The 21752-nt window shown below is 40.0% G+C and overlaps 1 protein-coding gene across 1 annotated transcript in view; it reads right to left on the bottom strand.

The window, feature by feature from the left end:
• Positions 1 to 21752, bottom strand: part of LOC145983001 (pickpocket protein 28-like) — a 109795-nt gene that overhangs the window by 59976 nt on the left and 28067 nt on the right. Inside the window, exons 2-3 of the mRNA XM_083116310.1 lie at positions 7223 to 7463; positions 2222 to 2428 (exon numbers count right to left, since the gene is read on the bottom strand). Of these exons, the coding sequence (XP_082972436.1) occupies positions 2222 to 2428; positions 7223 to 7455 (440 nt within the window). The 5' untranslated portion in view covers positions 7456 to 7463. The remainder of the gene's footprint in view (positions 1 to 2221; positions 2429 to 7222; positions 7464 to 21752) is intronic.

Genomic DNA, 21752 nt, shown 5'->3' with positions numbered 1-21752 from the left:
ATTTTTGTTCATATGTAAATCCTAACTCTTATAGTAATGCTGCATCTTGTAAAACCCTGATGCCCTCAACATTTTTGTTCATATGTAAATCCTAACTCTTATAGTAATGCTGCAACTTGTAAAAACCTGATGCCCTCAACATTTTTGTTCATATGTTAATCCTAACTCTTATAGTAATGCTGCAACTTGTAAAAACCTGATGCCCTCAACATTTTTGTTCATATGTAAATCCTAACTCTTATAGTAATGCTGCATCTTGTAAAAACCTGATGCCCTCAACATTTTTGTTCATATGTAAATCCTAACTCTTATAGTAATGCTGCAACTTGTAAAAACCTGATGCCCTCAACATTTTTGTTCATATGTAAATCCTAACTCTTATAGTAATGCTGCAACTTGTAAAAACCTGATGCCCTCAACATTTTTGTTCATATGTAAATCCTAACTCTTATAGTAATGCTGCATCTTGTAAAAACCTGATGCCCTTAACATTTTTGTTCATGTGAAAATCCTAACTCTTATAGTAATGCTGCAACTTGTAAAAACCTGATGCCCTCAACATTTTTGTTCATATGTAAATCCTAACTCTTATAGTAATGCTGCAACTTGTAAAAACCTGATGCCCTCAACATTTTTGTTCATATGTAAATCCTAACTCTTATAGTAATGCTGCAACTTGTAAAAACCTGATGCCCTTAACATTTTTGTTCATGTGAAAATCCTAACTCTTATAGTAATGCTGCAACTTGTAAAAACCTGATCCCCTCAAAATTTTTGTTCATATGTAAATCCTAACTCTTATAGTAATGCTGCAACTTGTAAAAACCTGATGCCCTCAACATTTTTGTTCATATGTAAATCCTAACTCTTATAGTAATGCTGCAACTTGTAAAAACCTGATGCCCTCAACATTTTTGTTCATATGTAAATCGTAACTCTTATAGTAATGCTGCAACTTGTAAAAACCTGATGCCCTCAACATTTTTGTTCATATGTAAATCCTAACTCTTATAGTAATGCTGCAACTTGTAAAAACCTGATGCCCTCAACATTTTTGTTCATATGTAAATCCTAACTCTTATAGTAATGCTGCAACTTGTAAAAACCTGATGCCCTTAACATTTTTGTTCATGTGAAAATCCTAACTCTTATAGTAATGCTGCATCTTGTAAAAACCTGATGCCCTCAACATTTTTGTTCATATGTAAATCCTAACTCTTATAGTAATGCTGCAACTTGTAAAAACCTGATGCCCTCAACATTTTTGTTCATATGTAAATCCTAACTCTTATAATAATGCTGCAACTTGTAAAAACCTGATGCCCTCAACATTTTTGTTCATATGTAAATCCTAACTCTTATAGTAATGCTGCAACTTGTAAAAACCTGATGCCCTCAACATTTTTGTTCATGTGAAAATCCTAACTCTTATAGTAATGCTGCAACTTGTAAAAACCTGATGCCCTCAAAATTTTTGTTCATATGTAAATCCTAACTCTTATAGTAATGCTGCAACTTGTAAAAACCTGATGCCCTCAACATTTTTGTTCATATGTAAATCCTAACTCTTATAGTAATGCTGCATCTTGTAAAAACCTGATGCCCTCAACATTTTTGTTCATATGTAAATCCTAACTCTTATAGTAATGCTGCAACTTGTAAAAACCTGATGCCCTCAACATTATTGTTCATATGTAAATCCTAACTCTTATAGTAATGCTGCAACTTGTAAAAACCTGATGCCCTTAACATTTTTGTTCATGTGAAAATCCTAACTCTTATAGTAATGCTGCAACTTGTAAAAACCTGATGCTTTCAACATTTTTGTTCATATGTAAGTCCTAACTAGTATAGTAATGCCGCAAATTGTAAAAAATACTAATGCACTCAACATTTTTGTTTAATCTTCATTTTCAAATTTTGAGGTTGTTATCCCAGCTTGCTACGGTACCAGGGATTCCGGGTTCGAATCCGGACCAAGGCATGGGTGTTCTTTGTGAGTGTCCCTTCATCAATTTCATCATATCATCACTCATTCTCATCTTCGCGATTAGCCAGAAGTGGCGAAGTAAAATAAATGAAATCAAATTCAATCAAAATCAAATTTTGAGGTGGGGTCCCCTGATACACCCAAGAACCACCCGCGATGTCAGTTGTGAAAATGCTGACTCGTCATTCGTAAACAATACAATATTACGTACTTCGAAGTAAAGGGACTTACTTTTGAGGATTTCCTCGCTGGAAGCTGGAGTTCCGAATCTTGTTGAGGTTGCAGATGGTGACCGCGGGGAAGGGGACGTCCCAGATGGGGTTGGAGCTGGCGTCGAAGGAGACGAAGACTGGGTTCTGCGTGTACTTCCACCACACGTCGGAAATCAGGTACAGGCCGCAGCTCATTCCAAGGAAGAAAGACACGAGCCAGAAGATCCTGGGAAAAGCCATGAGAAATCTGTTAATCTACGTGTATTCGTTCATAATTCTAGACCCAAAGCTCATTAAAGTCTAATGACATATGGAGTGTCAAAGAGAGAGAGAGAGAGAGAGCTCACACCAGATGTCACGGTTCTTAATAAATGCATTCAATCTATCAATTCAGTAGTGTCTTATTTTGCGTGTTGATTCTTCCGAAACAGACATGAGAAAGAGAGAGAGAGAGAGAGAGAGAAGAATGGAAAGGAAGAAAGAGAGATTTACAGAAGGATAGAAAAAGAGGGGAGAGATAGAAGCGTACAGGAAGAGAGAGACAGGGAAAAATAGGAAGGAAAAGAGAAAAATGACTTCTCCTACTTCCTCCTTCTCTTTTCTTCATCCTTCTACTTCTCTTTCTTCTTATTTTACTTCTTCTTCTTTCTCTGTTCTACTACTTTCTCCTTCTATTTCTCTCTTTCGTATTTTTATTTCTCCTAATTTTCAAGATGTGCTAAGTTTACAACAATAAAACTTCAAGTTTTATAATGATATTAAAATGTTATTTCACTACTTACCTTATACAGAGTGAACCAAAAGTAGGTGGACAGTCAATGATAACATTTATTTGAGATTAGGCCTACATATACAATTATATCGTCGATGTTTTCACGAACTGGCGAATATGTCAACTCCCCTGCATCACGAACCGGCGAATGTGCAAAATATTGATTTTGAGAAAATCGAAGTTGAAAGTAGCCAATTTTGCGTTATTTGCGAATCATTGAAAAAAATATTGGAGCTAAACTATATTTTGAGATAACAATAAATGCTGTGTGAGAAGGCAGTTCACGTTAGAAAGAACACCGTAGAAAGAATTTTAATGAACAATAAATGAACAAAGGATTTCATTGCATCTATTCGTCAGTTCGTGAAAACAAAACAAAACATTTTTTGGAATATTTTTATCTTGATTCGTCATTGTACATTTTCACAAAAATTGCGAATTCTACAGTTCAAGGCTAAAACCTTCAACTTATTTATTGGATATTTATACAGAGTTAAATATTAGACCAATCCTTAATACAGTAATCATAACATACACCATAACAGTTTAATACGTAACAGTGAGAAACAGAGAAATTCACACAACACTAGACGTACCCGCAAATAAATTTCAAGAATAATAAACTTCAGGAAATAAAATGTAAGGAACAAAATAGTAATACATTGACCAACACTCGTCTGTTATCAAATACAAAGTTAATAAACGCAAAATTGTTGTACAATTAGTGAGTAATCTGACATAGAAGTCTTTATAATCAGGATGAGAAATTACTAGTATTACTCCTTGACATAATGACAGCAAGTCCTGGTATTTTTTCATAGGCAGTTTTGGCTTTGAAGTAAAAGCCCTTGGTGGTAAATGTCCTCTTTAGCACTGCGTGGATTAGGAAGTGATATACTTGAGTGTGTGTTTAGGTAATGCTATGTTTTTATAAATATGTTGGGAGAACCCTTGCGCACTTAAATTTGCATGACTTTTGTCCAGCCCACGGGTTGACCCTCATTTGTTGTTCTAACTTTTAGGATACGCAGGTACTGCGAATATTGTTTCCAATCTAAGACGTCTTTAGTATGTAACTCATGAACAGCATATGGTTGTTTCTTTCTTGCCATCCTGATTACCGGGATGAGTTGGGCAGGGATGAAGATATCTTCACTCCGTCGAAGTGCGTTTTCAATTGTACTGTGAATAGCATCACCTTCACTTTGTCCGTGACTCGTTTCGAAGATGAAAACATGTATGGTGTTGATGTTTTGGGCTTGATTGCTTGAAAAATAAACGAACATAGAAGGCAGGATACTGTTTTTGTTCTGAGATGCACATCCATCGACGAAGAACGCTACCTGTTTTACACCTTGTTCATCTTTCATCAGCAGAAACTTCCTTAAGTTTGTTGCAACTTCATTCGGACCCCTTTTCGCTAATCCTTCGTGCCAAACGTAGCAATGGCCGTTTTTACTAGCTAATTCATAAATTGAAAAATTATAGGCTGAAAATTTTCTTTTGTAATGCAGTTCAGTTCGTTTGCTCTGTGGTAGATTTATGACTTGCTCCATGTCAAAGCAAGCAGCCACGAACTCCTGTGGATTTTGTACAGCTGTATCTTTCATGGCACCTTTAATTTCCCTCACCTTCTGTTTTTCCTGTATGTGCCTGTTATATTTTTCAATGAAGTCAGAATTATTAGATAAACAATTAGTTGATTTCAATGAGTTATACGTCTCACACAAACCACAAAGATATTTTTTTGGAGAACGAAATGTTAACTTCATACATTTAAAAACTGATCTGTATAAGGAGTAACATGCCAAGCTGTTTGGAAATTCTTTTTTGAATAGTTCATACATCTTTGCAACACTTAAGTTGGACAACAAGTACTGTTGGCTAGAAGTTCAGCGGCAAAAATGAGATTCCATCCTGGGGAACATATTTATGTGCTTTTTAATATCTGTACGATTTTTTTCGTCTGTTTCTTTTAACGTTGTCTGACGTCCACCTCTCTTTTCTTCTTCTACCATGCACTGGTTCTTTAACTTCATTAGCATTGTCCTTACCTGTCTCTCAGCAATTGCAATTGCAATTGCAAGTGTGTTAAGAAACATATTACGACATACTCTTTGTCTTACGTTATGGTCATCTGGTAAAAAATAATGAAGCGTTCTTTCCTTCCTCTTTTTGTCTTCTGACTTCGTTGACCTTACAGGAGCATTGGAAGCGATGAACTTAATCAACCATTCTCGTTGTCGGGAAACATTTCCTAAATTAAAATACGCATTATTTATTAACTTTCAATCTTGTGTTGGCATCAAAATCGTTGCATTTCAATCCTCTTGTTTGGCATGTCCGTAACGCACAAATTGGACGAATCAATCTGCAAGAAGGAAGAACTTGATGACTCTTTTCACTTACATACTCATAACCCAAAGAACAACAGGCTTTTACATTTTTTCTTACTTTTTTCTTTTCGGAAATCCTTCGCTTTACCAAACCATCTACTTTAAAATCTGTATGGCTTGATACCGGAGGGTTGTTTTTCTCTTGTACACTAACATGTCTGTTGTGTTCGAATCCAATATGAAGTGATTGTAACAAACCAAATCCTGACACGTTACGCATGCAACAAATATTTCTTCTTCACAATGCAAGGAACTACATACAGCTTGAACATTCCTCGGTGAGGAATGTACGGACGATTCATTATCACTGGAAGATATAAGAAAATCAGGATGCTTGTCCTCATCATCCGCTAACGTTTCTGAAGAACTGTCAACGTCACTAACTACTGCACTCGAGTCATTGATCACACCACCTGAGCTCTTCTTTGGCACTGACAGAGGAAGTTCATCACCTTTATCACCACTTTCAGAATCTTCTTCCATCCCGATCACACCACCTTCATAATAAATTTTCTTAGGATCCCACCACATTTCTACTTTCGCTCCATATTGAAACTTCTTCATTCCATGGGGGAGTGGAAGTTCTTGGCTTCTGACGATGTTAGTACTGCCATCAGTTCACTTCACAAGCACGTCCTTATTCATATGTTCTGAATAATTACACAACGAGTCGCACCACTAGAAGGCTATTCTTCAAAATAAAATAAAATAAATATGGCATTTCTTTTATAAACCATTCGAAGTAATTTAGTTGCGAGAAGTAAACCAGATGATTGCCAATTTCATTGAAAGTCTCAAAATATAGACTGTACATTGTTCCAATAGAAACACAAACAACTGTGCCTTACATGTTTTCTGATATCTTACAAATGGGTTATATTTCTTATGAAAAAAATGAAATGTAAAACATTTTATTACAGCGGCATCTGTTAGGCTAAATGTAGTCGAACTGACATATCCTGAATGGATTGTAAAATGATATCATGTTTTTCTCCACGAAGCGGCGAATTTCATATTCGTCGGTTCGTGAAATTATCACAATAATAGTTTTCATATTCGTCAAAACGTTGTCCATCTTTATCTCCTAAGCAATATTTAATAGAAACTTGAAACTTTGTGAGAGCAAAGTACAAGTTGTTCCAACATATGCAGCGTCAAAAACTCAAAATGTCAAATTTTGCACATTCGCCGGTTCGTGATGCAGGGGAGTTGACATATTCGCCAGTTCGTGAAAACATCGACGATATATAGAAGAAAGAAAAAAGATTCAATTTAAATAACTTTAGTTTAGTACATTATAACACAAACACCATAGTTATAATGAAGACCATTGTTATAGTATAACCTAACACAAACCCTATTCCACCTACTGTCCACCTACTTTTGGTTAACTCTGTATAAAGAGAAAATCCATCCTCTTGCCTTTCAGTGATTATTCAAGAAACTAATATCCCTTTACCAATATGTCAGGGTGATCGACACCCTACATGTTTTCATTGCAATACTAGTAAAGAAGCCTAGACAAATCCTAGTGCATATTTCAGTACCCTTTGCAATATGATAGTGCTAATTTTTAAGACTTTAGGATTCTTGGAATTCTCAAAGCTGAATCTCCTGGAGTCAATATCTATACTTTATTCCGGGAATCTCTGGAACAAGGCCGCGCTTACCGTTAAAGCAGTACACGTTGCTGGAGTCGCTTTTCCCCCTCCACGGAATCCCGTTCCCTCGCACGTGTTCATTGGTCGAGCCCTCTCGAGTCACTACTTGCTCAGAGATGTGCTTACGTTTGCTCGCTAAAAGATTCCCGGAACATAGTATAGATTCTGCTGCGAAACGTGAACTCACTTACCTCTCGGTAAAATGCCTCTCCTCGTCGCCAACGTACTGGAGACCGTGCATGCTGCTGTGGTCGCAGTAGTCGTCCAGCAGCTCCAGCAGCTGTATGAAGCAGTTATTGGACTTCGGGGCTTTGGCGGCTGGAGTGGCCTTCGCCGAGGATCTCTCCCAGTTCATCTCCCTCACCTTGATTATCGTCACCGTCGGCGGAACGCGGAGCTTCACAGGCTTCTTCTCCTCTTTCATCCCTAAATCTGAAGAAAAAGAAAATGATTGATTTGATTTACTTTACTTCGTCTTTCTGCCGCTTTTGGCTAATTACGAAGATGGGGATGAATGGTTACATATGTGTAACTTGGCTGGGGGCAAGGGGGGAACTTCCCCCTCAAAACTTTTAAAGTTAATAAATTCATAAGTTAATGATACGTTTGCTAACCTCCTGGGACCTGGAGGAAAAGTATTGAAGAGTATATTTCTATATTTGCGCAAATGTCAGCTATTTAGCAAAATAGATCTGGGCGTTATTTTTGTGGGATGGAAAATTTATCAATTCTGGCTCCTGAAGTTAAGTCCCAAGTTTGATTCTGCCACCCCAAATATGCCCCAAGTTTATTTCTGCCCCCCAAATTAAGGCCCACGTTTGATTCTACCCCCCAAAGTAAAGTCCCAAGTTTGATTCTACCCCTCCCAAAGTTAAGTCCCAAGCTTGATTTTGCCCCCCCCCCCCCAATAAGTTTCCAGGTCGATGTTGCTCCTCGCCCCCAAAGTTAGGACTCAAGTTACGCTCACGAATTGTAATAGGATAAAAATCAAATGGATGGCCACATGCGAACAAAGACAGTGGAAAAGTCCCCAAGAGGATTGTACTAGCTGCACACAGAACCCAAAACGTGTCAATTGAAGACATATGTTGACTCCAATAACACATTCACGTGCATAAACTGCAAATAATGCACTTTTTGGTGTGTCAAAATACACAGAGAAATGCATAAAAGGGCACTTCTATCAATTGGGAAGATCAGACAATGTAATTTCAAAGATAAAAAGATTTCACTTTTAATGTCTCAATAGACACAGATAAATATGTAATTTTGTTATCTATGAAATGATATTGTCTGATCTTCCCAATTTATGCATTCTTAGTGCATCACAAGGAACATTAGCTGACAAAAGTGCTCTTTTATTAGGGTGACCAAAACCATAATATTTTGACCCAAGAACGGGACATCCCAAGGAGGTCAAGTTACCCCCTTCCCCTCCCGAAAATCAGTTAGGCGTAATTATAAAATTGTTAAAATTAACGTATTGTTATTATTATGTATTAAAATATGAGTCACATAAATGATACACCATAAAAAATATAAATGGAATGTGATCTTCCGTTGACAAAAGGAATTATTATAATCTCGGTTCGACTTTCATAGTGTTTCTCGTCTCTTTCAGATCAACCTTTGATGTTACCTACGCTGAAGTTGAGGAATTCCAGAAGTACAGGCTGGAGAAAAAGTCACTCAACCGAGACTTCGAACGTACATCACTTTTGTACAAAAAGCTATAGAGACTCACTCGTGAACAAACTTAAACAGTAAAGTGCGGTCTGCTCAAACATTTTCGACGACAATGGATTGTCATTGTCACGAAGTGCTTGAGACCCAGTCCTGCTGTTTTGACACTGTGTTGCCATGACGCTAGTTCAGAAATTCCATCAACAATTTCTTTTTAGCATGAGCTGTCTCTCAATTTTATATGTGGTTTTCAAGCCAACTCCTTAACTTTTATAAAACTGGACAATTACTGTTTTTTCTTTTTTAAATAATATCGACGGGACGACCGGGACACCCCGCTGAAACGGGACTGTCCCGGTGAAAACGGGATGTATGGTCACCCTATTTTTTATGCATTTCTGTGTGTATTTTGACACACCAAAAAGTGCATTATTTGCAGTTTATGCACGTTAATGTGTTATTGGAGTCAAAATACATGTGTCAATTCATAATTGACACGCTTTGGGTTCTGTGTGTGTGTGTTCAGACAGCAAGACTTCGTTATACTGGTCACACTTTCAGCTGGCGGCTGGGAAACAGCGAATCAGAGATCAGTTGGATTTTCTTCGACTGACATCGGGCATTTTCGTGTTACAAGGAACAAAACGCTGTTAGGGGTACGAAAAAAACAAATGAGTGTCGGACATACTACATGTTGCCAAACGTACTGTAAAACGAGGAGTTCTCCGACAACGATATCGTCAGCACCAGAAATCAACAGGGATTAATGGTAACAATTGGTAATTGTTTGGTAATAATTTCAATTAGGCCTGCAGTTTTAAATTCACATTACCGGAATTACCGGGTACAATTTTCAAGATCGCAACTAATATGGTGATCGACATACTATATTTGCCGTGACCTTACATACGTGACCTGTTTTCACATTCCTTGAATAAAATACTGAGATTTCGAAACACTTCTTTCACAAAAACATTTGAAAGTTTCCGTTACTCGAGACCGTGAAATCGGATTCCAATACCAGAGTGCCAATACGCCAATACCGTTATGATACTTCACACCTCTAGTAATATGTAAAATCTTGAAATGTGTGATGACATGTTCTCCGTCAGCTGCAGCACAAAATCGAATTTGATCTCAATTTATTTTGCATAGGAGCCAGCACAAATTTTGAGCTGTATTTTAGCCTAAATATTTGAATGGGCTTAAGTTTAAGAAACCTTTTGTTTAAAACATAGCACAGTCAGCATTTTAAGTAACAAATCTGCGTTATCTGTGGGTAAGAAAACGAAATTTTTGTGCTTCATAATTATTGCAAATGTACAAAAGTGTATGAAGATAGCTTTTTTATTCTTAGTACCACTATATGTCTGGGGGAGGTAAACCACTATAACCCTCCACCACTCTTGGCACCTTCTTGTGCTAGTCACAGCATCATGATCCATTAACGTTGTAAAGTCACTGACACTTCTGGGTTGTAACAATATCATTATCGTTCAGTGGAATCTTTACAACCCACAAGTTGGTTGTCCTAACTTACTGCCCTGCTACACAGAGCGATGCAGTCAATTGTCAGAGAGTATGTGCAATCAATAGTTATGGTGGAAGAGATTACAGTGATATGTATCTGCAATAACCCCTGCTTACTTCAGGCATCGATTCGACACTGTGTTCGCTAATAAATAGGGGAAAATGTCGCTTCTATCGATTGTTCCGTAACCGTTTCCCTGGTGACAATAGTCTGCACGGAATGAAACAAAGAACCATAACATTTACGTATACAAATGTAAACGCCGTGCTTGGCCTTGGGCAGAACAAGCGTTTAGGTCAATAAACAGACATAAATAAAGATATTATTTGCCCTTACGTCATACCATGTGTACACATTCAGTTTGTGCAAGTAACTATTCCGGACGCGGGCAGAGATGGTGTGATCAGCACCACTCTCTCGCCGGTTTTGCCCTCAGAAGCAAGAGATTATCAGGATATATCTGGTCTCCATAACTTAATCAACCCATCTTGAGGATGCCAATCTCGAAATGCATCAAAAACCACTATTATGAGACTGTCGTGTCCGTCTCTTCGTCCGTGAATTTTGGGTACCTATTTTTGTGAGCACTCTGTATATTTGTAAATTTCTTATTTTGTCGTTTCTTTTATCAATTTTGACTAGCGTTCTAGATTGACTCAAACTTTTATTAGGTTAAGTGGATGCATTTAATTGATAATCGAATTTTAGTCGCAGACTTCCGTGGCGGAGTGGTTAGCACAGCGCGCTATAACGCAAGGGTTCCGAGTTCGAATCCCGGCCTGGGCATAGATGTTTTTTTGTGAGCTTCCCTTCGTCGATCGCTCATTCTCATCGTCGCGATTAGTCGAAAGTGACAGAAAAGCGACGCTAATAACAACTTAACACTTAGATGTTTCTCGGAATTTTGAGGGAGCGGCCTTTCCATCCCTCGCAGGTCATTAACAGGCAGAGTTGGGTGTTGCCGTTGCGCCCAAACAATGTTTCCAGCTCGAGTAGTTTGTGACCAGATTGAAGAATGGCCGCTTGTGCGGCGGTAAACCGCATACGCAAACAGTTACAAGTGGTCTCGAATCAGAGCGCAATATACTCTAAAATAAGTATAATGATATGTAGGTTATCATATCTCAGGGCAAGTAGTATTATTCGCAGCAAATAACTATTCTACTATTGAGACAGCCTAAAACAAGCAACGTGTTAAAAGTAATTATCTTCACAAACTACGATTTCTTGGGTCGCACATTATTTTTCTCGATTTCGTGAACACCGATTTTGAGAACCCTCCTTAGCAAACGATGCCTCCGCGATGGCGCAGTGATAATGTCGTTGCCTTGTAATCAAGGAGTCCCGGGTTCGATACCCGGTGAAGGCACATAGTGGTTCGGATCTCACTTTAAACCTTAGATCCAGTCCCGATTAGCCTTACTGTGCATAAAGTAGACTTAAACCCTATCTCAACTCCTTAACAAAACTCTTTAATAATAAACAATTAAAGCAAGTAAATTCATTTTTCTAATTTTGAGGTAAATTATCATTTTGGGCTATTTTTGGTTTATATGAATCTGCCTCGTCCTCTTCCGTGCCGTGCGGTCTAAGACGCTATGCTTTGGGCTCCGAATGTGGGACGGCAAGGGTTCGTGTCCATCTGGGTTCAGTCTTTGGATTCTCGGCCTGTGTATGGCCGGTGGGAACCCACCATCGTGAGAAAATTGGGGAGCTACGATTGAGTAGCGTAACCTGGTCATAAAAATATCGTACAACGGCGGGGGGTTCGACGTGCTGATCCCACGTCACTCCACTACCGGTTGAATATATTTCCACACCTCTAGGTAGGAATGTGAGATGGAGATTGTCAGTCGGGAGATAGGCCAAGGCCCTTCAAGGGCTGTCGAGCCTCGCTCAATAAGTTTATTTTATTGAGTCAAGCACAATAGCCAACTCTTGCAATGAGTCACTGGAAAGACATACAACGTGTGGTTGCACATATATTTAAGCATCTAAAGAAGAATTATATTCTTGTGGTAAGGAGTCATTGTCATTTGACAAACTTTATTGATTCATTCTATCAGCATTATTGAAATATTGTGCCATGCTGAACTTAACAACTTAACAAAGTCACATTGATTGCTTAATGAGGCATTTTTCTTGTGTTGCAGAGCAGGTTCAGTTTTTGTAGTATTGCAATGCTTTACACAGTCCGTTCGAAGAATTTTGAGAATATTCATGTTTTATCAGAGGAACCACCTCCAAATAAATATCTGTGGAGTGTGTATCTTTTACAGGTTTCATTGCATTTAAGATGGTAATTTTCCGGTGCAACATGTCTGTTACCACTCGGGCTGAAGAGCCTGATGACGATGACAAAGTCCCATTTATAGGTGGCAACACTTACAGGCAGGAACGACCTTGGCAGGAAGGAACTCTGATTGGCAACATGTTGATAACCGACTCAAGAAGCCCCGCGACCGACAGAACTCGAAGTGCTCGGATCCTACGTTGAGTCCCGATAATGGCCTGTCAATCATCTGACGAGTCTACTTCACCAAATAAGGTAAAGATCCCCCTGTATATTGAACCGTATACCTATGAAGGCCCATATGGAGGTAGGGCCCAACATGTGCTCAATCTCGGCCATTTTTAGAGGTGACGTGATCTGCACCAAGCTCCGGAAGCCTGTATACCCCCAGAGTTTCCCCGAGGTACCCATTTATTTAAGGTAGGAACAAGGTCGGAAATTTCCCCACCTTAGATCACCCACGGGGAATCGAACCTGGATCTCCCGCATGGCTAACAGACGCACTACCGACTAAACCACCGCGGCTCCTACTTCATCAAAAAGGTATGAAGATTTTGCCCTACGGAAGATTCACAGAGCAATTACATTCCCTCCACCTCACGTTACATTTTAACCGAATCGATAGTTCGATTAAATACAATTCACCGATTAATCTAATTTTAAAATCGATCGATTGATCAAATTTAAAAATTGATCGAATAATTGAATTTTAAAATTGATCGATTAATCTGTTAGATTAATCGCTTAAATCGGCAGTCCTACTTTTGGCTAATTTGCGAAGATGAGGATGTGTGATGATATGATGAAATTTGATGAATCGACACTCACAAACATACATGCCCAGGACAGGATTCGAACCCGGGACCCTGGCGTTATAGCGCGATGTGCTAACCACTCTTCCACGGGGCTGGCTAATGATGCTTAGGTTAAATCGATCGAGGACATTTACTCAGTTCGTCCACGCTCATACTTGGATTCAAACCGGGAAACGTCGGTCCCCGTGGTGGAGTGGTTTGTACATCGCGCTACGACGCCAGGGGTCCCGGGTTCGAATCCTGGCCTGGGCATGCATGTTTGTGAGTGTACATTCATCAATTTTATCATATCATCACTCATCCCCATCTTCGCAAATTAGCCAAAAGTGGCACAAGAAGCGATGCAAATTAATCAATCAATCAATCAAACCGGCAACCTTCGGTGGCGAGAACTCGCTCAATATCCAAGGTGTGTGCACGCGCACCCACAAAACCACATTACGCGTGCGCGCAAAAAGAACGCCTATTCTGGTTCTCCTCCCTTGTATAAAGTAGTTAGACAATCGTCCGTTAGGGTTTGTGTGCAATGCTTAAATTACTGTTATCAAGGAAAAAAGAAATAAATTACTGTATTCATTACTGAGGCGTGGAACGTTTTTGTTGTCTCCACGTGCAACGGTTGTGACATTATATTCCTCCATAGCAATTCAATTTTTCTTCCGTTGCCTTTGTATGGAAAGCCGAACCCTCTCATCGTCCCGTGCAAACAATGAACCAATCACAAGAAACGATTTTATGCCAGTAAACACAAAGTGTGACTCGCGCCATAGTGCAAGGAAATAAAAGGAAATTGTCAGACTACCAGCCTCTCTTCAATTTCGCGCTGGGTTATTTTATGTCGCTTGTATACGTCTTTGGTTAATCGCGACGATATATCATAGTATGAGAACCAGAGGAACGTAATTCTAAAAATGCGCTTTTCAGTTTTATTTAAATAAACTCATATTTATCTCTATTTGGAGTCAGATCGACACATCTCCACTTAGCAGTAAGGTGGAGTCACGTATCTCCAATTTACTGACTCTTTTTAAGGGTCAGACATGGGGTGATCAAACGTCCTGATTCTCGCAGGACAGTCCTTTCTTTTAGGGCCATGTCCTTGAAGTCTGCGATGCTACTCCAAAAAACCAAATATGTCCTAATTTTCAACAGCGTCCTGTGAAATTTCCTGCAAGACGTCCAGACGAATTGTTTACCTCTGTGAAACTGTTAGTGCCTTTTAAATTAATAGTATTGTTAGTTTGCATAGAGATACTTCTAGATCTTAAAATTTTGCTCGCGACCTTGGTCTTACTGTGAAGCTTAAATTTATTGCTTGGAAGCAGATATTGCATGCAGTCTCTTCATGTTATGAAATGCAAGGTGCCAAGTGATGAATAATAGTATATGCAGGGGTGCTTTGAAAATTGTCAATTTTGGGGGATTTTATTTGTTGATCCATTGGTGAGATGAATATGGAGGAATATATTACAACTCCGGCAAGATACAAATATATTCTCAGTGCTGATTACTATTTTAATAATATTTCACAATGTGCGGATGTTTTATTGTAAGAAAGTAAGGAACTCCGTGGCGGAGTGGTTGAACACTAGGACGCCAGGGGTCCGGTGGTTGAATCCTGGCCTGGGCACGGATGTTCTTCGTGAGTGACCTTTCATGAATTTAATCATATCGTCACTCATATTCATTGATTCAATTAGCCTAAAGTTAGAGGAAGGCGACGTTAAATAACAAAATTCAAATCAAGAAGAAAACAGATTAAAGAGAATTGTATGACTTTTTCTTACCAAAGATCAGAGGGAGGTGCACTTGACCCTGCTCTTTTATTTGTAGTTGCAAAATCTACCCCGTACGCATCCATGGATGTCCTGCTTTTTGTTTCAGAAAATCTGGTCATCCTAGTCAGACGTATTCCTAAGAATACTATATTGATGAAGGAATTGGGAGCATAAAAGTCGAAACATTAATTTGCCTCAAACATCGCTCTGAAGCTCGCAAGTTGAACGCTCATTCACCCCACATTCCACCGGATGCAGAGCCGAGCAACAAGAATTTTCCACTCGGCTCTGCACACTCAGCAAGGCAACGGCCCTCGCCAGCGGTGAGTGCACCTCCACTGTAAATTTCCATCTGCATCCAGGGATACCCCAGGTGCACAGTGGAGGTGCAAAGTCCACCAACCTATGACTCAAATCCAATGTATAAAACCGCTGGAGACAGTAAATCGATCTCTCACTTCGCTCGAATATCACCACCAAACTGATCGACGAGAAGAGGACGACGGCCTGCTGAGAGATCGCGACACTACGAGGCGGCAACAAGCGAGAAGTCCATAAGCAGTCCGGATTAAGCCAACCGAAGAATCTGCAAGAATAAAACAAGTCGCCGAATTGCCTGCCGTCTCTTATCGTCATCTTCGATCTCTCCAGCGGACACCTGTCACCGTCGCCGACGCCAGAAGCCGAGGGCCAGACCAACAGCAAGGGGTGAGTAGCGTTCAACAACACAGGCTCCCAACAATCCTTCATCAGTCTCCTTAAGGGTAGAGGTGGTTAGCCAAGTCAAACTTAAGACCTATTGTATTTATCTGAGCTACGTCCCGGCGTGACTCGATCCCGTACCTTACCCGACGTCACGCTACATGGTGGAGATAGCCGGCTCCACTCCGTGGAATTGCAGAAAATTTTAATTTTTTTTTTACGTCACTCAAAACCCCATAATTTAAAATCCCCGCCGCACACAGCAGCAACCCTAGAAATTCTTCTTTTTCGATAATACACTTCGTATTATAAACTCCCCACTCGTAAAATTTCTCTTCCGCTCACTATCCTTCATTTCTTGTGAATAAGTGCATAAAAATTCCCCCTCCCTAAATTCGCATGAACGAATCCCAAATTATTCTTCACGAAGAGCTAGACCGTTCTCTTGACCAGATTCTCTCCTTAGCCTCCGCTATTAATTCCCCCGCTCCTTCCAGAATAACCAGATCCAAGGCTCAACATCCCGATTATCCCCAGTTTTTAGGTGGTCTAGAAACACCCAAACGAAAAAAGAAACACCCAGAACCCCAAACCAGTACACCTAAAACTAACACCCCTACCACCATCAATCCATCCCCGTCAATAATGTCCGTAAATATACCCCATGGTTTATACCCCGCCCCCTTCACAGGAAAAAACCCTCAAGAAGTTGAGCAGTTTTTTGAAAAGTTCGATAGCATTGCGGGCGCTTTGGCGTGGGAGGAAAATAAAAAACGCGAAATGTTGCCATTGTTCCTCGCAGACATAGCGCTCACATTTTTGAACGATCTCAAGAAGCAGCCAAACTTCAACACCCTCACCTTTCCGCAAATCAAAAAAGAATTAATTTCATTATTTAAAGGCAGTCACTTAGTCAGCATGCCCATCCAAATTTTATTAGAGACAAAGCAGGAAATTAACCAGCCCATTCATGATTATGTTATTCGTAAGAAAAATCTCGTCCTTCAATTCTTCCCGCAAGCGACGAACCCTCAAATCCTTTCCTATGTTGTGTCGGGACTTCGATCTAAACACATCGCTGCGATAGGAGACAAAGAGTTCACCGACACAAGTTCTCTTATTGCACATCTGCAGAATCAAGAAAGGCAAGACATGCTGATTCAAGCTAGACGCAATGAGGAACAAAGTGAAGCGATGAAACTGATAGATGCCGCTAAGTACATGCACTCCATTTACGCAACAGCCTCCCCTCAGTTTCCCAGCTCCAGCTGTACGCAACCACAGGTCAGCAACACGCATCCTTTCCCCACACCTCAGCCTGCTTCGTCATTTGTGACGTATTCCCCCCCTACCCCCCTCCCGCAGATCTCTCAAGCTCCATACAACTTTCTTCCGCAGCAATCTTATCAAGCTACACCAGCTCTCCCGACCAACTCATGGCAAGTCCAAACCACGCCCACAGCCCCTCCTTCCCTCCCCTCCAGTCAAGCTCCACACACGCAGTCCGCTAGTTCTACCAGCGCGGCCGTTTCCCAGTCTTGCAACGCAATTTTGCCATCTGGCGGTTCAACAGCGAACCAACTAGATTCAGTCACGAACCAATTGCAAACCTTAACATTAGAAAATAAAGTTGAAGCGTTGTGTCACACTGTCCAGAACCTGGCAGATCAAATACAATCAAATAACAGTAATCAATTTCAGACCCGGCCTACTTTTTACGGCCAGGGGAATGGCAATCGCAGAGGTTCTACTCGCGGCATGAGACGTAATTTCAGATCTCGAGGTGGAAATAATAATTCAGCCGGAGGGCGACAAAATTCACAGTTTTCGCAATGCCAGATCTGTTTCCGTTCAAATAACTCTACCAGGGACTGTTTTTATAACCCAAACAATGAAAACAAGGACGATTTAAACTGAAAAACCGTGTGAATCGATGGGACGGATCCACACGCAAGACAAAATTTGACACAGTTCCTATCCTTGAAAAAAAAACAACCTATTCTTCATTCAAGCTCATGTAAATAATAACCCACTAGAAATTATGATTGACAACGCAAGTCAGATTAGTATTTGTCCTCAGCATTTAATTCCACCCAATGCAAAGAAAATTCAAATGCACAGCATTATTAAAGGCGTCACTGGTAACAGACTTCCTATCTCAGAAATTGTAATACTCCCCCTTCACATAGGAAGATATAGGTACTCCCACCCTTTTAGAGTTGTGCAATCCAAAGAATTACCTCCTCTCCTTGGCAATGACTTCTTGAAGACACAAAATTGTGACATTTCACTTAGTACTAACCTGTTAACTCTTAGACGCTTAGGCCATATTCCAAACTATAACCTTCCCACAAAATCACACACCTACACCATCCCTGATGTAATTTTTTCTAAACTACACCCTACTAGCAACCAACACAGTTTAGTAACAATCCCAGAAAATGTAACCCTACAACCTAGAACCCGAACATATGTTTCAGTTTCCATCACTCCCCCCCTCCCCCACAATATCCTACTCACACCCTCTCAGGAAACACTCCTTACATACAATATCCTCATACCCCATGCTCTCCTTAACACTTCTTCCCCTCTGTTACTAATTCATAACCCCTCAGAGAAAGCAGTCACACTCAAATCCAACACCCCACTTGGCCAAGCAACCCCATGTGACATTCTAGTAGACATGACAGACGCATCCAACACTGATACGACTACCACTACATACGCATGCACAGAAGACAATACAGAAAACACAAGACTGAAGGAAAGTCAGAAAAAATTTGACCCATCTTGCATTAGTATTAACCCTGACTTATCAGAGGCAGACAAACAAAAAATCATAAAGTTAGTATTTGATTATGCTGATGTTTTAGCTTGGAAAGGCGATAAACTCACCACAACCCCAATTTATGAGTACGACATTGACATTGGCGACAATCAACCTCCCTATATGAGACAATACCCCATCCCTTTGAATCTTAGAGAGCAAATGAAAATTGAGCTTAACAAGCTCTTACAAGATGGAATCATTCGCAGGTCAGAAGGTAGTCCATTCCGACACCCAGTTCTCTTAGTGCGCAAGCGAGACAATTCGTTCCGCGTGGTGTCTGACCTTCGGGCGCTGAATAAAATTATTCAGCCCTCTTCTCTCCCAACACCTAACATTGATAACATTTTAGCAGACATGGCAGGCAAGAAATATTACACAACCCTTGACCTTAAATCGGCATTTTTTCAGGTAAAATTAACAGAAAGGTCAAAGAAGATGACCTCATTTGCAATTAGTAATTGTGGAAATTACGAGTATGAAGTACTGCCAATGGGATTGAAGACAAGTAGTCAGGTCATGAACAATGTAATGTCTATGGCTCTATCTGGCATAGATAGTTCCGAGATATCTGCATATACGGATGACATAATTTGCTACACAAACTCAGTTGACGCAATGCTACAAGTTTTACATAAAGTCTTTGCTAAATTACGTGCAGCCAATTTGAAACTAGGGCCAAATAAATGTAAATTTTGCTTTGAAGAAATTCCAGTCTTGGGCCATCTTGTGTCGCAAAAGGGATTCCAAATTTCTGATCACATCCTGCGTGCAATCAAAGAATTCCCTCCACCTAAATCTAAGAAGAATTTGAAATCTTTCCTAGGCATATGCAATTTCATCAGACGCTATGTACAAGGGTTTGCGGAACCCGCAGAATGTTTGTTCAAATTACTCAAAAAGAAAGTAAACTTTCATTGGCATGAAGAGCATCAGAAAAGCTTTGAGGCATTAAAAGACAAAATTATTTCCGCACCCATTCTTAGACCTTATGACCCAAAGCAAACTTCATGCGTATACATCGACGCGTCCTACCAGGGTATTGGCGGTTGTCTTATGCAGAAGGATGATGATGGAGTACTACATCCGATAGCCTTCTGCAGCAGACACCTTACAGACACTGAGAAAAAAGCAGACGTTTTTTCTCTTGAAATTGCAGCTGCCTTTTATGTCCTAAAATCATTCAAATTCTTCTTAATCATCACACCCTTTATAGTTTTCACAGATAACCATGCATTGTCTTACCTTAGAACAACAAAACAGTTGTCCGGGGTCCTTGCTCGAAGATCACTCTTCTTCCAAGAGTTCGACTTCCAAATCCACCATATCCCATCATCACAGAATGGTATTGCTGATGCATTATCGAGGAATCCTGTAGACCCAGCCCCTTCCTTGCCCAACGATACAGCACAAGACACTTCCCTTGACACAGACGAGGAGGACATACTAAATCAAGTCTTCGTGTTACAATCTGATGACTTTGACATAGGTACGGCACAAAGAGAGGACCCATACTTACAAGCATTAATCAAAATTCATGAAAACCACCCAGATGCTGATCACAAATTAGAGAAAACAGCCTACTCATTTGTTCTTGACAAAGGAATCCTTTATAGGAACACTAAATTTTCACCAGGCTATAAAAGACAGTTATGTATTCCCCAAAAACTAAGAAAAGAAGTGTTTCAATTAATTCACTGTAACAAAATGATGGCCGCACATCAAGGTGCTGCTAAAACATACTCCCATCTCTCTTTACGCTACTATTGGCCTAATCTAAAGAAATATGTGTACGCTGCAGTACGCAAATGCACTGAATGTCAAGTAGCAAAAAGAGCTCACGGAGCCATACAACATACACTGCAAACGAGCCCACCCGCTAGTCATCCCTTTAGCCAAATACATATTGACGTGTGTGGACCACTGACTTCAACCTCTGACACAGGACACAAATATTTTCTATCCGTTGTTGACAATTGTACCAGATTTGCCATAACTACAACCCTTCCCAACCATGATGCCAACTCAATAGCTAACGCCCTTGTCTCGCATGTTTTTCTCATTTTTGGTCTTCCAGAGACGATTATGCTTGACAGGAGCTCCCCGAACTGTAGCAAATTAATACAGGAATTATCCAAAATTACTGGTGTCACATTAAAATTTGTTGATACTGCTGCCCACTTCAGAAATGGTGTCGTCGAATCATCTTTTCACTACTTGAAATCCATCATGAAAACTTATGTGGTACAAAAACAAGGTAAATGGCATGAACTTTTGGCTAGCGCGACCCATGCCCACAATGTAAGTACACATCTTGGCATGAACAACTCCCCCTATTTTTTGCTATTTGGACAACACCCTAGGTTAATTGCAGATGCTGTTCTCCCTACTAATCCCAACACCACTATCCACTCTAATGAACACAGAATAGAACAACTCCAAGCCGCTCGAGAACTAGCACACAAACATTTAGCAAAGCGATTTGAGCAGCAAAAACAATGTGCCGACAAAAAGACACAACAAACAACCTACTCCCCTGGACAATTAGTGTATATTTTGGACACTACCCCTCATCCCCACGTACCCAAGGCATTTTCCTCTTCCTACAAATTTCAAGGGAAAATAATTTCACAAAACGACGCCAATTCCTATTTGGTGGAATACACCGATGGTCGTGGCAAACTGAAAACTGATGCTATCACGATTCACCGTTTGAAAACAAGGCACCTTGACTCGGACGAGTCTGACACTTAAATATTCAATTTTTCACCGTTGCACAGTCCATTCACACTTTATAAATATTCTTTTCGCACCCACATGTCAATATAATACTTGTATTTTCGCATTTTTTTTTCTTCGCAACGCGATTTTTTCACCAAGCCGCACACAACAACGAGCACATGTAAAAACGGAAGTTCCGACATTTTGATTCACATAGTACCCTCTTCTTCCTGTTCCCTCCTCCTCAAATACTGTACACATAAAAGAGTCGGGAATTAACTTTAAAAGCAAGTTCGAAGACTAAAATAAACTTTTAATATTCCACAAAATAATAATAAAGAAGTAGAAAGTAAAAACGGCCAATCAGGAAC

Source organism: Lepisma saccharinum, chromosome 1 (genome assembly GCF_977018435.1).
Source record: "Lepisma saccharinum chromosome 1, izLepSacc3.1, whole genome shotgun sequence".
In the NCBI taxonomy this organism is placed as follows: domain Eukaryota; kingdom Metazoa; phylum Arthropoda; class Insecta; order Zygentoma; family Lepismatidae; genus Lepisma; species Lepisma saccharinum.
This window is presented reverse-complemented; position numbering and strand designations above follow the sequence as displayed.